The sequence below is a fragment of the Cardiocondyla obscurior genome, linkage group LG22 (genome assembly GCF_019399895.1).
Source record: "Cardiocondyla obscurior isolate alpha-2009 linkage group LG22, Cobs3.1, whole genome shotgun sequence".
Taxonomy (NCBI): domain Eukaryota; kingdom Metazoa; phylum Arthropoda; class Insecta; order Hymenoptera; family Formicidae; genus Cardiocondyla; species Cardiocondyla obscurior.
This window is the reverse complement of record NC_091885.1, coordinates 3054101-3072755: the sequence shown is the minus strand read 5'-3', so window position 1 is coordinate 3072755 and position 18655 is coordinate 3054101. Positions and strand designations below refer to the sequence as shown.

At 45.0% G+C, this 18655-nt stretch overlaps 1 protein-coding gene across 1 annotated transcript; it reads right to left on the bottom strand.

The window, feature by feature from the left end:
* Positions 1-716: 716 nt before the first annotated feature.
* LOC139110982 (uncharacterized) lies at positions 717-15590 on the bottom strand. Its single transcript, XM_070670982.1, has 7 exons — positions 14221-15590; positions 12049-12233; positions 10583-10821; positions 10005-10283; positions 4746-5085; positions 3887-4175; positions 717-3772 (listed from the first exon to the last, which is right to left on the bottom strand). The coding sequence occupies exons 1-7, from the start codon at positions 14416-14418 to the stop codon at positions 3551-3553; spliced, it is 1752 nt and encodes a 583-aa protein (XP_070527083.1). The 5' UTR covers positions 14419-15590; the 3' UTR covers positions 717-3550.
* Positions 15591-18655: the final 3065 nt, after the last annotated feature.

The window sequence follows — 18655 nt, the reverse complement described above, 5'->3', positions numbered from 1 at the left end:
ATCAATCTCGTGCGCTCAATTGCGTTCATTCGTGCTGTCCAGTTGGCGATAGCGTGACTGGGCATCGAAGTCTCCGAGTTGAGTTAAATAACGGGAGACATAAACGTTAGAGGTATTTGCCGTTCGAGCATCGCGGCTGTAATAGCTAATGATAGCTCACTTTTACTGATTAAAATGGCAATTGAATTTGAATGTCGCAAATGTCCCGTGTCGTAAGTTACGTCTTATTATAGACGACATAATTCGGCAAAAATGTCAAATAATCAAAACTATAAAAAAAAAAAAGAATGTTAACGTTCAGCGTTATCCGCACGTTTCAATTAATAATGCAACTTCATTAAATACAGTTGTGAACGAAGAAAAACTTTTTTTTCTTTTTTTTTTTTAATTATTCCGACATAAACGTCGGAAGCAACATCACTTCCGAGTCTTCCGACACGTACATGGGTATTCGCATTCGCTTTTCCGTCACGTATTCCTGTGCCTTTAGAAAGACACGAGGTCATCATAGTTGATTAATTTATCACGATGACAATATCGTCGCGAAAGTTAAATGATTTCACGTATTTGACGTACATTAAAACACTCATTTAGTCTGTAATTATGTTCACCTGTTATTTATAAATTTATTTTTTTTAATTTAATAAATTTACGTTCAAAAAAAATTTTTTTAGTGATATTTAATTAAAAATATTCCACATTTGGCAATAATATTAATTATATTTATGATAATTTAGTTGTATAGAGACGTTAAGGCGTTTTGTAATTTTTTTTTTTTTTCGCGGCATGTGTGTGAATAAATGGTACGACGAAATCATGATGTAGTTCAGAGTGCGCAATACAACGTCTGGCATTTAACCAGGAACTATCGCGTGCGCGCGAGTATAAAAGCCCTGAGGCCCGTGAGACCCCTATAACAGGTCACTGCCATCGAGAGAAGCGAGCAGGTTTAAGACGTTGAATCCCTTTACAGAAGAAGGGAAGCCTGTTTATTCGTGCTGCATTTCACACGCACATACTGACACGCACCATGTGAATTGTACATATGTGAGTCGAGCAGCCTCGCGAAGAAATAGCGCTCTCGTTGCGCGAAATCATTAAAAAAAAAAAAAAGAAAAAAAAAAAAAAAAGAAAAAAATATACGAGGCAAGTAATCGATTTGCACAGTTTTTTTTTTAATTCTTTTGACATTGAAAATGTCGTCAAAGATATATGACGAAAGATCGCGTCGGACTTTTGTATTCAAAGGATGCGAAAACGATGCCCCGTGTCTCTGGGAATTTGAGCGCGGCGAGCGCGGCAGCGCAACGGTAATCGAATTTCTGAATTACATTAGGCGGCGTGCGAATTACGTTATGAGAGAGCGACACGACCATTCCGCTCGGTACCGTTCTTAATAACGGTCATCCGGTATAACGCTCTGCTCGAGAATGGAGCAATGTTCCGCGCGATTGCGGGTCTCATCAGCGGGGGGAAAAAAAAGCGGAGACAGTGACAATTCCACGCGTCCTATAATCTCGGCCTTACCTTTGCGAAATTACAGCCGGGATATTACTGAGATTATGGTTTACGAAAGCTCCTCATAAATCGTTTTTTTTTTTTCGAAGCGGAGTCGCGCGCGCTTCCACTTATGCAAATTAAATGCAGAACGAGCGAGAGAGGGGGTGTGAGTGAAAACGAGACGTATGAATAAATCGTGGATATTGATATATGCCCAATGAATTATTATGTCTTAAGGCGAGGAGACTTTCACGAAATTATAATATATTACACTTAGGCGCTTGTTGTACTTTCCTGATCGCGTAAACCGCGATATAGATCAATTTTTGTACGGAATTATTTCGCATTGCGTTTAAGCAATTTCTCCTCTTAATGCGAAAGCTGATATACGGGGTCTCCAGCTGATAATATATTATTAGTATATTTTTTTCTTTATCTATAACATGTGTATATTGCACCACGTATCGAGAAAGATATTATTTAATTTTTATTTATTTTATAAAATAATATTTCGCAATTATCAAAGCTGTAAAGTTAAAGCTAAATGTATCTGAATTATTTTATTAGACAGGTAACATTTAACTGTTGAAATCAAAATCAGCATTCCGCAAATTTCTAATTAGAGTCTCGGCGTATCAGCATCTTCCACGTGTGCTTTTCGTATCGCTGTTACACGTGTAGAACCCATTGCACTCGGAGCATTGGGTTCGGCGAAATGTAACATAGCCCCAGAGGCGACGTCTTCCTGGAAATCGGAGAGATCACATACGTTGCGCCACTCTCGTGCTCGATTTTCATCTCTGTATTACGTATGTGAATACGAAATAAATAAGTGCATGCGAGTGTCGCTGCAAAAAATTCTCTGAATTCATTTTATTACAGCAGAATATCTCTTTTTACGTAACAGTTGATGTTACTGGGATATGATCGCGAAACGAACGAAGATTCACGGTGTGTTATACACGCTACCTTCTAGAAATCCCATTATGCAACGAGAAATTGGGATGTATTATCTTAATTCAGGATAGAAACTTACCATTATGTAATACGTTTAATGAGAGAAATATTTACTTAATTATTATTTTTCTTTTTTTTCTTTTTGTGCACAAGGCACAAAATATTTCGTAATTCGTAATAAATATCTTATTCAACAAGTAAATATGTCTTTACGATAAAGACGGATTTATTGGCGACTTTTTGTTGTTAAAGGAGATATTCTTTTTTACGTAATAACTAGCTTTATCGATAAATATGTTTGGACATTTTTATATAATTAATTTTCGAGCATGATCGATGCCCCGATGTGTTAATTTTCGGTGCATCGAAGGTGGAAATAAGTAATACAAAAGATTTTTGTTACAATTATTATTGGTACTGTTATTATCAGTATTATGATGTTGTTACTGTTATTATTATATTGTTAGTGTTTGCATCTGACGCATAACAATATGGTACGAACACGGGATCGTATTAGAATTCGTTCCTTTAATCGGGACCATTCTATCAACGAAATCCTAGATTCGTACTCGATAACAACGATACACGAAAATTAATTTATCAAAAATGTAATACATACACAAGCTACTTTAACTCTCGTTACATACATATACAATCTCCAATCGGCGTTGACTGTTCAGTGGCACGATACATGAGCAAGTCGTCGACGTCTGCAACGTCGTTTAAATTTAACACTAACAGTTTTATATAAATTCCGTCATTAAATTGTTTATTAAATAAATGACTTATATGTTATACGTATAATTAAAGTTACCGATAAAATCGTTAATATTTTGAAGAATAATTGAAGAATAATATTGATATTTATTAACGTTCCTTATTAACGTCCTAGACTTAAAAAAAAAAAGAAAAAAAAATTTATATCGCAATTCTCGATCTCGTTTTTCCTTTCTCATCTTATTGCAAAGGCGGGATAAAGGCCAATAGCCATGAACACACTGAACGGTCAAGGCTTAGTGCATGAATAATAACGATAGCGCGATATGTCGGTTAATTCATTAAATAATTCACCAATTAAAATGATTCTAGGGCATCAATAAGGATGGAGTGCGGCTAGACCCAATCTCGGCGGCTCGGCGTAGCTGTGACGGTATCTACCGGACGTCGGTATCATCTCCAAAGGCGGTCTGGCACTTTCGCGATCGAGTCCAGGATATCTTTCGTGCTCCGACAACTCCTGGTAAGTCGAACCTCTCGTCCGCAATTTGTCGCGTAGCTCTCGCGAATGCTGCGCGCGTTCCCGAAATTCTCGCATCTGTTTTATGAAGAGATATTTTAGAATCTTTGAATTACGTTAGAATTTTAGAATTAGGTTTAGAGTAAGCCTAGCGTTAAATAATCGATTACAAATCGCGAAGACAGAACTTACGTCTCTCTGATCGACGAGATTCCTCTGATCTCTGAACTCTCTACCGACCGATGAATTATCGTAGAAGCTCCTCGGCCGCGGTCTCGAAGCTTCCGGCTCAGGTGGACGCTCGGTCGCATAATGATGAGTCCTGGGTCGCGGTCTACTCTTGTAAGACATAATATTTTCGCGATCGAGCACATCTGGCTGACTCCGTCTGATTCCATGCTCGTGCGAGGACATAGAGTTCAAACTCGCCGGATATTGCCGACTAGATCGGTCCTCGTGAACTTGTCTCGCCGACTGGACTCTGTTAAAATAAATTCTTATGATTTTATTAGTTAACAAAAAATAATAAATTCTACCGCCAATCGATAGTTACTATCAAAATTGTTCTGAAGTTTTATTTAAAATATTAAAAATTATTAGAAATGTGGTTATGCTGAATACCGATGTTGACTGCAATTTCTAACATTCCTCAACGCATAGAGATATATATCTGTATCTTCATAAATCTCTCTTGCAAGAACACGGTTCAATCGGTGAAAATGTTTGTCGAAACCCGTTCGAGCATGGAAAGCTGGACAAGACCGTATATGTGCAAAACGAAAAGCGTGACAGCGATCGATGTCGCGCTCAGATCTCTGAACTGATACTCTCGACATTACATTCTGACTTTTACTTACGATCGAATTGCGCGTTTCACAAACTAGAATACCCATTCGCGTTGAATAAACGTGGCGTACAATTTTTTAAAAATAATCTAATTTTTTAACTAAATTTTATTTCATTAATAAATTTTATTCTTTATTTAATTAAAAAAAAAAAAAATAAATAAAAAAATAAAAAAAAAATAAAAAAATTATATCTTAAAGCGTACCGGTGTACAGGATGATGTTCGATATCTCTTTGCCTGGAGAGAATAGGCCTGGCGATGGCCTCCCTCTCCATCGCCCTAAACATTTCCTTGGCATCTTGAAACCTTTCTCTGGGGCTGGTCACCTCGTTGGGATTGACCCTGGGCTGATATTGAGGACTCGGTGATCGCTGTCTAAATTCCGCCGCGCGTCGATTCCTGTTGCAGCCCGGCGAGACTCCCCTGCTCACTTGACTGGGCAGCCTCTCGGGGCTTCGCGGTAGCCGCGGCAACGTCAGACTCGCAGCTGTCTCCACTTCGGGTAGATAATCGTTATCCTCGTTCGGCACACCCCAATCGTCGTCTACAAAGGATCGTTACATAGATTAAAACTACCGCTATAATTTACCTCCTTACACGGAACGTGTCTCTCTCGCGCCAAAAAATTCCTCGCAACTGTGTGCTAATTATAACAAGCTCGAACCGTAGCGACGTGCAGAGATACGGTTTAATATCTCAAACAATAAACGTCCTCATAATTTCAGTCCGTGAAAAATCAGCCTGTGATCATTTCCGCGAGATCTAGCATCTCGGTGAGGTCGAGGAAGGTTCAAAGAATGGTAGCGGGTTAAAGAGACGCAAAGAGAGAGAAGGCGGGAGCACCGATGAGACACGAGGAGGTTGAGAGGTGCCTCGGGCTGTGGGCCGAGAATGCGGAACTTTATTCCGTACGTACAACGGCCTCCCACGAGGTCGACTCGTGCACGAATTTATGCGCTGTTGGCCGTCGTCGTCGTCGTCGTCGTCGTCGTCAAGACAACGTCTCATCATCATCATCATCAGCATAACTGTCATTACCCGTTGCCGTAAACAACGACGACACGCAGCGGCGCTCTCGGGTCCCCGCCTTCTCTCAACCGCGCGTGGAAACGCGCCTCTTCGCAGAAGGACTCTTTTGCGCAACGATACGCAGTAAAAGACCGAGGTGGAGTGCTGTTACCGTATTAGGTAAGAATCGGAGGGTGAAATTCCGTTCCGAGTGCTCTCCCGGACGGTCTAACAACGACGGGCCGCGGCGGCACGGTAACGTTGGCGCATAGAAAAGAATTCGCGGCCGCGCGTGTCGCTCCTTTGTCCGTCGCGCGGAGTAATATCGGCTTTGACGGCGGGCAATTTTGATTCATCGTAATATCGGCGACTTTCGAAACGGTATACGCACCTAACGGTATATAACGAGACGTGTTAAAAATTCGCCCGCACAATAAGACGTCGACGAGAGGGTAATTGATTAGCATCGCCGCGAAGCGATAAGCCGACGTCTAATCTCCGGCTCGGATCTGAGCGGTAGAATAGTTTCGCGGTGCGAAATGCGGCGCTACGTCACGCGAGACGCGATGCAGAGGCTGCAGTCGTGACTATACGACGTGCAGAAGGCGGTTTAAGTGTGCCATGTCGCTTTAAAACCGCAAGGATTTCTGGTAGGAGCAAACGAGGCGCCGTTCACACGGTGGGACGACAGCGGGAGAAAAAAAAAAAAGAAAGACAGAAAAAAATCGCGCGATCAGATGTTGATCATCGCGGTCCAGCATCTGTCGCGTCCTCTCTAATCATGCGAAACGCAAACGTGACGGAAGGAGAATGCATATCCGCGTGTCGCATCACTCGATTATCCCGTCGCGAAATAAATCAATATTTTCGAGTTAATTTACTCAATGTTAAATCAACAAATAGCGTTCTTCTCTCTCGCGAAATTCGCGCAGCGTCACGTTACTTCCGTGAATATTAACTTCTATAGAATTTTTTTTTTTTTTTTTTTAATCTCCGGTCGGTGCTCCTAAAATTCGAATTAGGACGCGTCTGTTATTTCGACGAGTTGGAAGGTAAGGAGATCTCGTTCGCATTAAACGAATGGATCTTCACAAGCGGCCGGTGTAACTTCAACGTCCGTGCGGTAGCTTCGAAATTGAACGCCTGGCTCGAACCTGCCCGGCGTAGCTCCCCATCTAGGGAGGTTCACCAGTGCGTTTCGTCGAATAACGTAAACAATATTCTCCTTTCCACTTTACTATCCGTGCTCTGTCACGGCGGCTGACCCGGCTTAACGCACGCCGGACGTGCTCGGGAAGAAAACGCTCGCCGTAAAACTTGGCGGGTCAGTTACGAAGCCTGGGGACACGATCGGAGAGGAGAAGAGAATTTGAAATTAGAAAAATCACACGTAATTCGAGTTGAATCATCCCGCGCGAGCGATTTCAAGCTCCATTGTTTTGGTATCGCTTGCTAATTACTCGTCATAATGTGGGAATCAGCGGTTGTTAACGGTACATAATTACGTAGGACATTTAATTTTTCTTTTTTTTTTTCCTATTCACCCGGTCTATTAAAACCGCTCTTGCGCAAAGTCCATCAATATCGGCGATCAAAGGGGGGGTTTATTATTTTTTCTTTTTTTTTTTCCTCTCACGGGCGAACGTAGCCCTGGAGCCAGCCGAGATATATACGCCCGTCGTGGTACCTGCCGCTGACACGACGACGTCCTAACGGTATTCCTCTTCCACTGTAACAGGTGCTCAATACAATCTCTCTCGCGTAGCGAGAGCTTAACGCCGAGGCCGAGCGTATCTGCCGGTGCATACTGTGCGACGGGGTATAGGACTCGTCGCTTTTTTATTTTTTTATTTTTTTTCCTTTTTTTTCCCTCTCGCCGTCCTTCTCATCTTGAAATTTATTCAGCGACGTTATATGGGTCAGTCGTCCGTTAAAAACACGTTTCCTCGCGAGTTCGGCACGCCCCAGAGGACAGGCGCGATATGCCTTGATAGTACGAAGCGTCGCGTGCATCTCGGGTATAAGCACCGCTGCAATATCGGAACTTGGCTTTGTGCAAAGGATAAAGCAGATAGAATGGGCTCTCGTACGGCGCGCGCGACTTTGACTCGAGTACCAATAAAGAAGCATTTATGCTAAACATCAACCGTTATTCTTCTCTCTGTCGCGTTCCCATTCTCAAGATATTCTCGAGAGTTACACTCTCCCCCTTTTCCCTCCGTCTCTCGGAGAGAGACATTGCGGACGAAATAAATTTCTCTTAATCGAATCGTGAGTATTTAGCGGCCCTTTCCTCACCGGTCGCCGGTCGGTAGTCGGATCCCGTCGGTCTGCGGTCGGGCCCGTTTATCTTCAAAGATTTAACCGCAGAAAATTTCGGTCGCGCGGGTCGTTAAGCGGCTTACGAGATTCACCGTGAAGAGAAAACGCCATTGGTTCGCGAAGCGTAATTCTCTCCCCTGCCAACTTTCCCGAATTCGATGAATTTTCATCGAGCCTAGATCGGCCTTTTTTTTTTTTCTCTCTCTTTTTATAATGAAATTTAACGTGCGAACTCGCAATATTTTTTTCCCCTCACCGAAGCGCGACGCGTTATAGAAGTGCCCTGAATGCAAGTTTTTTCGGCTGCGTTTCGATCGCGCCCGGTGAAAGTGGATGGCTTTTTATTGTTAGAATGATGGCAAAACCAGGCCGAACCCGATTCCGCATTCAGTCCCAGAGGTCTCGATGGACGGAACAGCCGGAAAAAGGAGAGAGGAAAACGCGGACGTGCCTTCGGAGACGAGAAACGATTTTCGTAACTATTGGCAAACTGGGTTACGAGGTCGCACACACGGTTCGCCACTGCCCAGTTTTCTACGAGAGCCGATAAGATTTGAGCCGGCACGCACGGGGCATATGTCCAGCGAGTAGAAAGCGCCGAAATTTTTGTCGTTGCCAGCCGAGTACGAGTACGAATCTCCGATCGTGGATATCATTTCCGCTTTCATGCGCATGAGACGTGTGGCTCGCGAGAGAATGGGAGAGAGAGCGAGAAAATAGCATTGAAATAAAAAAGAAAAGAAAAAAAAAAGGGGGGGGAAAGAGATAAAGAAATTCAATCGGCTGAATTATCTTTTTTGTAATTCCACGACGACTGACGGCGACAAACGCAGTCCTATTTCATCCGATTTTCGTCAGCGAGGTTTTTCGAGATCAATCATTTCATTTTCTACGTTTATTGCCGCGCGTAAAGGTGATTTCGTCGATCTCGGTGATTCTCCTCGCTTTGAGAAAAATGATTATTGGGTGCGCGATCATTTCCTGAGACGGGTCGCGAAAAGAAGAAGCGAAGACTTTCACTTTCGTACGGCGCCCAGCATCGGGGCTTGCGTCGTCCGTTTAACCGGCGTAATGATGCGTCCACTCAACGGCACCGAGATTATTCTAAAAACTTTCCATTTTGCAATTAGCCGCAAATTACGCAACGATGCAGTTCCCTTCCCTGCCCCTCCTCCCCCCCGCGCCTTTTTTTTCCCTTTTGCCCGCACGCCCGCCAAACGGCGGAGTTTACATAACTTTTAATCTTCCTCTCCCGCGATCGCGATCTCACGATCGTGTCGTCGACTTTCATTATTTTACGACGCAGTTTACAGATCTTAGAATATAAATAAATCCAATAAGTTGTACAACTTTCGTGATCGCAGTTATCGCTGCCGCGTTTGAGGCTGCGATAAATTTAATTGCCGGAGTTGACACGGTATAAATTTCTCATTAAGTATGCCAAATAAGAAGGTAATTGCGTTGAAATAGCTGCTCCGAGGTAAACTCCGTGTGTTTACGTCCTGAAAACCTATTTTCGCGACCGTGCAACGTACCCACGCAACGATACTCTCGGAGGTATTGGCCAATGATGCGGAATTTTCTAGGAACTGGGCGAGCGTAATATTCACGGCAAGTTTCACACTCGCTGGATGCAATTGTCACGCTCGCGGGCAATTTTACGCACGCTCCCTCGGCGCAGGCTTTCTTGACTGAAATGGGATGTTGCATCGTAACTTGACGCAACGGCCGAGTCGCGAAAATACCTCTCAGACATCGCGTTGCAACGACCTACTTGCTAACTAATTTCATACATGTGCTTCTTCATATCAGTACAAGCTTTAATTTGTCGGAAAAGTGCGCTGGTCGTAAATTGTCAAATAAAAATGAGAAAAATATACGAAATGGAAGGTCTGCGGAATATTAAATTAATCTGCTTATAATATCGAACATTTACGTTGTGAAATAGAAAGTTACTAAGCCGCCGAGGAGAAAATAATTTCAAAAATCTGGAAGATGAATTATTTACAACGGATAAAAAAAAAATATACATATAAAAAAGAATAAAATAAAATTAATGTTTCGAAAATCCGAGAGAACTCGTTCTCCAATTGATTCATCTCCCAGATCTTTGTTACGACGATAATCACTCACCGGAAGAGGAATCTCTGGACGGTCTGGACGGTCTCTGGCCGAGGGGATGATGCGTTTGATAAGGCGGTGGCGTTGCCGCGCTATCGGATCCTATGCCGCTGCTGGCCGCGCTTCTCGTGCCACCTCTATCAACGGCCGTGCTACCACCCACGATGGTCTGGTTCAGGCAACGTCTGAACTCGATGCCGGCCAAGTTACCGCGGTGCCTGTGCACGGTATCGTAGTCGCGCGGCGGTAATAATATCGGGCCGACGTCATTGTCGCCGGAATTGCCTCTGCCTGAAAACGATTATCTGCTTCGTACCGACGTTACCTTGACACGCATGCCGCGGCGGAACATTCGTTCTTTAGCGCGCGGCCGATATCGGTTGACTGCGAAAGCAGCGTTTCATATAAATGGTAATGAGAGAAACGAACGAAACTCTCGGGCAGCCCGAAAAAAAAAAAAAAATTACATTGAGTTATATCCTTACGTTTTTAATCGTTCGCTTATTTATTTTTCGAAATGCCTCTCTGCCTCCCGACGTAGGCATGGGATTTTCTACAAAATCGTCAAGCGACGACTCGTTGATATTCACCTAATTTCGCCCGCAACTCGGCGGCCAAAGATTCGTAAATGGTCGTGGTTTGGACCGGATCGTGTCTGAGCTCACCGCTACCTTCGGACGATTCGGACTCTCTGGTACTTCGGCCGTCGCTGCCTAGATTGCTGCGAATTCTGCCTTCGCTCGCCGTGACCCTGGCCAAATTATCGGTGTGTGACGCTAGCGCTTTCAGCTGGCCACCTAACAGTTCGGCAGTCTCGACCGAGTCGCACCTGGAATCGCGAAAAAAGCAAGGCGAAAGATAAAACGAAGCTCCACCGTTCGGGTGACCGGAGAAGAAACGGGAGACAGATGTAATCTTATCCCGCTGGCTCTACAGCGATACTCCGGAGTTGTAATTTGCCCGTCTTCCTTTATGTAACGTCGCACGCAAATGCTATACCGAGTGTCTTCAAACGATCGAGACGAAAGAAAAAGGATCACGTAGAGACGCGGCGCAAAACTTTCATGCAAGATAAGTGTGAGATTTAACTGATCTGTTTATAAAAAGTACACGAAAGAAAAAAAAAAAAGAAAAATGCGCATCTTATTACGTGTAGATGTAAGTTCGCGATAGGTGCAATCGCCGTTCCCGGTGGGAAAAAAGATCGGCTACTTTTTCTCATCTAGGTCGTCGGTTATATAAAGTACACAATACGTACATACATGGCGAGATATATAGGTAATATCTTATCCGAGCTTCTCTATAGAGTAAAATGTTCTTTAACGGGACTTTCATTGAGCATACCAAAGAGATCGCGCGCCATCGCGCGTTAACTTCGATCGAACAATCGGCATCGATTCTCATGGAATGACATTTATGGTTCTGTTACTGTCCCCGTCGCGCGCGAGATAGAACACGGCCGATAACCACCTTTGAACGCCGAACAATTACTTTAGAACGCGCGCTAATTATCACACCGCTGCGAAGGAGATCGTTGAACTAATAGCCCTGATAATTTGCAATTTAATGGCAAGGTTGCTCCGAATGCTTCCACTCGTTCGCGACTTCGCGGCGGCGACGCGACCCGAGCTACGTGCGAACGCCGGTGGATTATGAAAATCATTAACGATCCGTTAGAATTACGAAAGTCGTTAATTAAAGAACGGAACGCGGCTCGTTACGAGCGAGATTAAAGCGATGAACCGACTGGCCTCTGTTCAGCCGCGAATTCCCTGGACTTGATGGATATAAACCGCGGTGGTATCTCAAGTTCCCATATTGCGCCTGCATTTCTAATAAAATCCGCGTTTGCACTCGTGTAAAAATTTGCATTTCTGTTCTAATTAACGAATGAGTGACTCGAGTCTACGTCTAACCGACTAATATTTTAATGTATTTAAAAGAAAGAAAGAAAAAAAAAAATTAAAGCTTTCACAGATTAGTCTATAAATTAAAACTTGATTACTGTCACGTTAATTAAACCTTTGCCGACTGATATAATAAATGGCGTAGTAACCTGTACGCGTGCACGTGCACGGGATTGTTCGTCGCTGGATTCGGCAGGAGCAGAGTCGCGGCCACGACGTCCTCACGCTGCACGGCTGCCAGTACCGCGTGGCCTGGCACTAGGTGTTTCACTGCCGACCTCGTCGAACCGCCAGGGTGAACAGTTTGTATAATCTTCAGACCTTTGTTGCTCACCTACCGAACACAAAATCCATGCATGCCACGTGGCTAATTCCCAAGTCCGCTCGCGCGGCAATTTTTTTTTTTTTTTTTTTTTTTTTTCTTCTTCTCCCGCGAATCACGACACTTTGTTCCGCATGACGGTCGTAGTTTAAATGGATAATTAACGACGCAGATATAGTTAACGACGAGGAAAAGGAATATATCCCGGAGTGAAACTTCGGTTCTTTGAGTTTCCGACACGATGACAGAGCTTCTCGCATAAATTAGTGATCGGTTCTTAAGTAGCTCCTCGCATCGTACAACTTCTAGCTCTCTCCCAATCGCCTTGTTCCTCATCGCGCGTCCCGCGCAAACGTTCGTCCTTGTACTTAAAGTGAATCACGCGAGAGTAGATATGCGAGGAGGCGTGTGCCGCGTAATTCTCTCCCCCGTACAATGTGTTCCACATCGCGAAAGCACTTAATTACCGCGCTGTCGATCATCGCGACGATTCCGATTGCTGAAACGCTCGCGAGACCGGTTATGGATATCCACCACCCACGGATACCTCGTAGACTTTCCCTGCGCATCGCTACGCTGACAATTAAACAGCTTGCACAACGATTAGATCTCGTTTCGTAACGCGTTTTTCTTTATCTCCAAAACGTACGCACGTGCGTGCCTCGTGCGTCGGGCGAATTAAAAAAAAAATCTTACATCGCATAAAAAAATTTATACAAATGTTATATAAATGTATAATTAATCATGTTAATTAAAAAAAAATTCTTTTAACTCTAATTGCGCACGGAGCGAAACAATTACCTAAAAAACTTCGCGATAACGTGCGTACGCAGCTGGAGATAAAATTTGATCGGTTATTCAACCACCTAAAGAACCGATTCCGTAACTTTTAACGACAGTTTCGCCGTCGTTATCGCGGCGTTTCAAAATTATATCTGCACGATGTGAACGCATAAATTTTCTATCGCGCCACCGTTCGCGGGCAATAATCTCCTTTTGATTTGGCGCGTCTGGTGAACCTTAATGCGGCGTGGAATAAGGAGTTCGTTTACAAAGAAAAAAAAAAAAAAAACCCCCCGGTTGCCTCCGTTTCTGACCGTTAATACGAGCGGCTAAATCATGTTTCGCGCCGTGCAGATTCGAAAACCGCGGAGCGAGATTTATTGCATCACGTATCGGCGGTAAACGCGATTTCTAAACGAGCAAGCGTATCCTTCTACAGACGCCACTTGATATTCGCCGTGGAAGCACATGGCCACGCGTCCACGTTTAACGGTCGCGGAACAGTTTTGGCGCTCGTACGTTTAATTTCTCTTTTCCCCATCGAAGTAGCGTATATTAGCGTTGCACTCGTTTCTCGTAAGATTCGGGTCAGTGAATTTATTATTACATTTACCCGTGCCGGCGAGCGCGTAACGTTACAAATACATAATATCAAAGTCGGCTTTAGGAAACGGACGCGTGTTGTAACATACGAGGAACAACGCGCGGTTCGTTTTCGCGGCAACCGGGAGATCTTTCGACACAAACCATCGAATTCGTGCTGCGCGGATGACTTCGTTTCTTCTCCGCGTTGACGCGTAATGCGAGATCGCGTCCCAACGGGGTTATTGCATCTCACCTCAGCTGTTCGCCGAAAATTCCCACGTTCCTGAAGTTGCGCCAAAGCGTCGTCAAACCGCGTCGGAACTCGTTCGTTCCGCCGCGAACGACGGGGAAAAGCCCATCGCGCAAACTTGCGGCTCGCGGGATAAAGTCATAAATTTCGCTCGATTTCGCGCCTGTCGGGGATTGCTTTTGCTGTCGCGCGTACGAGCACGTGGAACAAGAAAAAAAAAAAAAAAAAAATCAGAAAGGGTGAAAGGTAAAACGATAAGTATGTTAACGTGAGCCCCGGCCGGTTAAGCGCGCGGATCGTCGCCGGCCGATTCGTTTCCGCGGCGATATTTTCGGTGCTTGCCGCGCCGCCGAAACCGGATTTCAGAATGGTACCGCTCACCTGCAGTGTGACCTTGAAAGGTTCCTGAAGTCGTTCCCGCTCCAGCAGGTAAGCTATGGCACCGGGCATCGCGTCCACCCCCTTGGCCTCTCTCGCGCCGAGGTACCAGACATAATAGAAGCTCTTCTTGACATCCTTGCTACCTCTCAGGCGCAGGGCCATCACTCGCTGTTCGCGGAAATAAACGGATTTCATCATTTTGTCCTCCACGGCTCGGGGAGACTCGTTATTCAGGAAACGGATTGATACGGTGAACGCGCTGGATAGTGGACAGGCCCGTTATTATGGGCGTATTCGACACTTAATCGACTCGTCGGATGACTGCTGTCGATTTACTTGATTTGAAAGAAAAGCGCCGCAAGATCGCATATCTTGAATTTCGCCGGCGATTTCTCTGATTCATTATTAAAACTTTAACTCGTGTCCCTTTTTTTTTTTTTTTTTTTTTAATTAAATATAAATAAATTACACACCGCTGAAATAAGTCAAAAGACGCGCGGTCAATAAATTCTTCGACACCAAGTGGACTCCACCGGTTCGTCCTTGACGGTCGCGATGAGCAATCTTTTAATATTGCTTTGGAAAGTTCCGATAATAGAATTGAGAATCACGGGCTGGGATGTCGTAATATGACGATGAAACGAATAAATCTTGTATGATGGATAACGAGGATGAATCCTTGCGACGGACATTAGCGTACCTTCGGAAGTGCTCGCCGCGAAAATTGTGAATATAATCTCGCGATCGCGTGGTACGTAAACGAACACTATTTCCCGCATAATTTTTCTTTAATTATACGCCACGGCCTTTCCGATCGACGGAAAAACGTCAATTTTCCACGAGCCGGGGCTTTTACCTGCCGGCCGCGCGCGAGGAGCGAGCCTGTCGGTTCATCCACTTCCTCAATTACTTTCACGCTTAAACCCGTTTCCACGTTATCCATCTCGCGGCGAATCGTTTCCCGCTGATCCTCGACGACGACGATAATTTATAACGAAAATACTTTGCAAGATGAAAGTGTTGCCGATGGACGAGATCGACGAAGATGGGGCCCGTTGAAGAAGACTCGCGCGCTCCGAACGTGAAATTCCTCTCGACGTGTATCGACGCTCCGCTACGTCGTTGCCGTGATTTTACGCAAAATATTTTACGCCGCGACGAGAATATCTTAAGCCGCGACGAGTCGTATTCGTCTCTTTCTTCGTTTTGATCCTTAAATGAACATTCCACGGCTACTTAAGCGTGCGTCGCACGTCTATTGATGTACCCGCGTGCGCCGAATTTTAAATACTTTGATTGTACCGCCGCATGAATGGGTGCATTGCCTCACGAAACTATCGAGGGTTTAATAACTTGGCGAACACGCGCGTTGATAAAAACAATAAAAAATAATTAGTAAATAAAAATGTAATTAATTTCGCTATTCGCTCGATTTAAATTATATATGAAAAGGAAAGACAGAAGTGGAAGTAGGATCGTTAAAAAAAAAAAAGTTTAGAGTACTCTTATCGGAATACCAAGCTCGGTGGTTCCACACCGAAGAACTTCTGTCCCTACGGCGGAGTGGTATGTACTCAGGGCCCTATGCTAACACACTACCGTAGGTCGCCACTTGCCTGTGTATATGTCGGAGGTCTTCGCCTCGCGTTTCGCAGCTATCCGAAGGTAAATTCCGCGAAATCCGCGTGCGATCGATCGGGTCCTGCGTAACGAGACACAGGCGCGTCCCGCCACTCGTCGCATGCACACGACCGTAGGCGCACGAACGCGATATGCACACCTGTAACTCGCGGCCTCGTCTGACAGCTGCGGGAACCTAACCACTTTTCCACGGGGCACGGGGCCGTAAGGCCGCTCCGTTCTGCCGAGTGACGCTCGCCGATCTGAACGGCGGGAACGGAACGGAACAGAACTGGGGGGGAAAAACCAGCGGCGAGCTGGCCCCCTCGCGAAGAAGCGAAATCGGCCTTCTTCGAGGCCCCTCGGCTTGGCTCGCCGACCTGTTGCGGGCCCCCTGATCGCGGTCGCGCCGAAACTCATTTCGGGGATTATCGGTACGTTAAAATTTCGCGGAGGATAACGGAGAAATTTCACGTGCGAGCGAAAAAGAAAGAAAAAGAAAAAAAAAAAAAGGGGGAAAGCTGTAGAACGACGAAGAGAAGAAACGATCATCAGAGATTTGGCCGCGGGGACTTTACGCCCGGCCCTATGGCGACCTCTCACGCTCGCTCCGAAGGTCTCTGACGTCTTCTGATCTTCTCTGCCCTTTCTCTCGTCTCTCCTATCCCCTCGCTCTCTCTATCTGACCGCCACACCTTCCTCGAAGATCGGCCTGGGATCGGCCGCGACGGTAAAGCGCTCCGCTCTCGGAAAGAGAAAGAGAGAGGCCAGCGACTTCTAGCCAGGCGCTGCCGGACAGATTCCGTCCTGAATTCGTGTCTCGGGCACCCCTCGCCTGTCTTCGTAGAAAGAAAGAGAGAGGAACGGGTCTTATCCCCTTTCCCCTCTCGGCATCGTCATTCTTATCTCTCTTTCTTGCGCCTCGTCCAACCGCGTCTCCCTCTCTTCGTCTCGCGGGTTATCTACCTGTTCGCGTCCACCTTTTATACCGTCCGTGTTCCTTCCTTCTACCTGCCTCTTTTTAGACTTTTATCGCCCTGATCGAACGCAGGGCTAAAGGGCCAGCTTTGTAGACGAAAATAGAAAAAAAAAAGTAATATTCATTTTTCTTTTTAAACTCACTTCTCCCAGCCAGATATAATATTCTAACAGTTTCGTCTTTCGGGATCTCTCTTCTCGCCGTCGTTTTACCGCCGAAAATTTGCGCAGAGAAGAAAAGGAGAAGAAAAAAAAAAAAAGGAGGAAGGAATGGAACCTTTCGACCGCGAGACGCTTCTCCTTTCTTTCCGTCCGCATATAGACATTACAAACTCGTTTCATCAGGCGTCAGGCGTTTCAAAATGCGCGGCCGGTGATCGATGACTTTAAGTGGATTATAGTTGCCTCATATCGACGGCAATAACGACCGACGCAGGACAATCGGCGGACGGGTTCGCTCAGATTAACAACGATATTTATTGCGCAATCGTTTAATTGCAGCCTTAATCGGCCCGGTGAGTCAGTAATGTTCAAGGTTTCGATCCAACGATTTAACAAATATTTGCGGCGTCGAATCACGGTGTAAATATTCCCTCGTTATTCGATCGCGCGCGGCATTTCCTTTTTTAGCAAATCATACATAATTCATAAACGGCGTAAACTCCCATACCTATCTTTCCCCGTAACGATCATTTGTAGAATATACTTTCCCGTCGCAATCTCTCTTACACTCACGTGGACGGACCCCACGTGCACTTAACGTCATCGAGAAGATTTGCGTAAGTGTCGGAATTCGTCCGATTGAAGCGCTCATTACGATCCGGAAGATCCGAGAGATTCTTAAGGGAACGAAGAGTCGTGTAAAAAAAAAGGAAAAAAAAAAGAACCTATTCGGCGGATCTCGCGAGAAAATAAGAAACGATTGTAAAACGGGTTTGTTCTCTTGGAACAGGAAGCTTGTTATTTTACAGCGGTGTATGCATCACGAGGGAAGGTTCAATCTAATCAAAGTAACGGCTCGTAGCGATTGCCGTGCTATGAACCTTCTCGTGGAAACGCGTTTACATAACTTAACATATGCGCGAGGTGTCTGGGCGGTCTCTAATCGCGAACGAAGATACGGAAAGACCGGAAAGGGACTTCGGGTGAAGTGCGGCTGAAATCAAACTCATTGAGAAAGTGCACGCGGTCGATAATGGAACTAGCGCGTGGCTCGTGCGAAGCAGCTGCCGGCAAATTGCGGAGCTTTTCTTACAAGTGAGAAAGTCTCGATATTTAAAACCTGGCGAAATTAATAATTAAATCGTCTCCGAATTGATTTGAATAGGGCTGCGCTTTTTAGTCTACGGTGCTCGTGCCGCCTGCGGGAAAGTAAAATCGCCGCTGTCCCGCGTTTGAGACGAAGAGGAATGGCGTAAGATTAAATTTTTGTCGCAATATGTATTTGAAAGATTAAAGACACTTGTGAGAACAGCGGAAATAATATACCGTTGCCAAACAATAAAATTACCTCGTACGAATGCCGGCGTCGTTCCGTCAGTATTTGCGTGCGGAGCGGAACGCAATTTTTTAATCTCGACTCGAGCAGTTTTGTTACCACGAATCAGGACTTAAGAATTTTATGTTAAACTTCTGTGTCAATAAAATATAGATATTTTATATATATTTAATACGCATGCAAAGTGTAGTAACAGAAACGCAAATTGTTCGTCATCGACTTAAGTTAGCTAGACGTAAGAAGGATTTCTAAGGGACATTAAGATTTACTCGCAGCCCTGACATTTCGCCGATCGCATGAGGTCATGCGATTTAATTTGCATTATTCCTGTTAGTACAC

What these genes read in the sequence shown, in the direction of transcription:
- LOC139110982 (XM_070670982.1), bottom strand. Translation starts at nt 14,418, where the DNA reads ATGATGAAATCCGTTTATTTCCGCGAACAGCGAGTGATGGCCCTGCGC. An exon ending in CGAGTTGCGGGCGAAATTAG is followed by an intron (nt 10,284 to 10,582) that starts GTGAATATCAAC and finishes AATCGTTTTCAG; the next exon opens with GCAGAGGCAATTCCGGCGAC. An exon ending in ATCTCGTCGATCAGAGAGAC is followed by an intron (nt 3,773 to 3,886) that starts GTAAGTTCTGTC and finishes TTCATAAAACAG; the next exon opens with ATGCGAGAATTTCGGGAACG.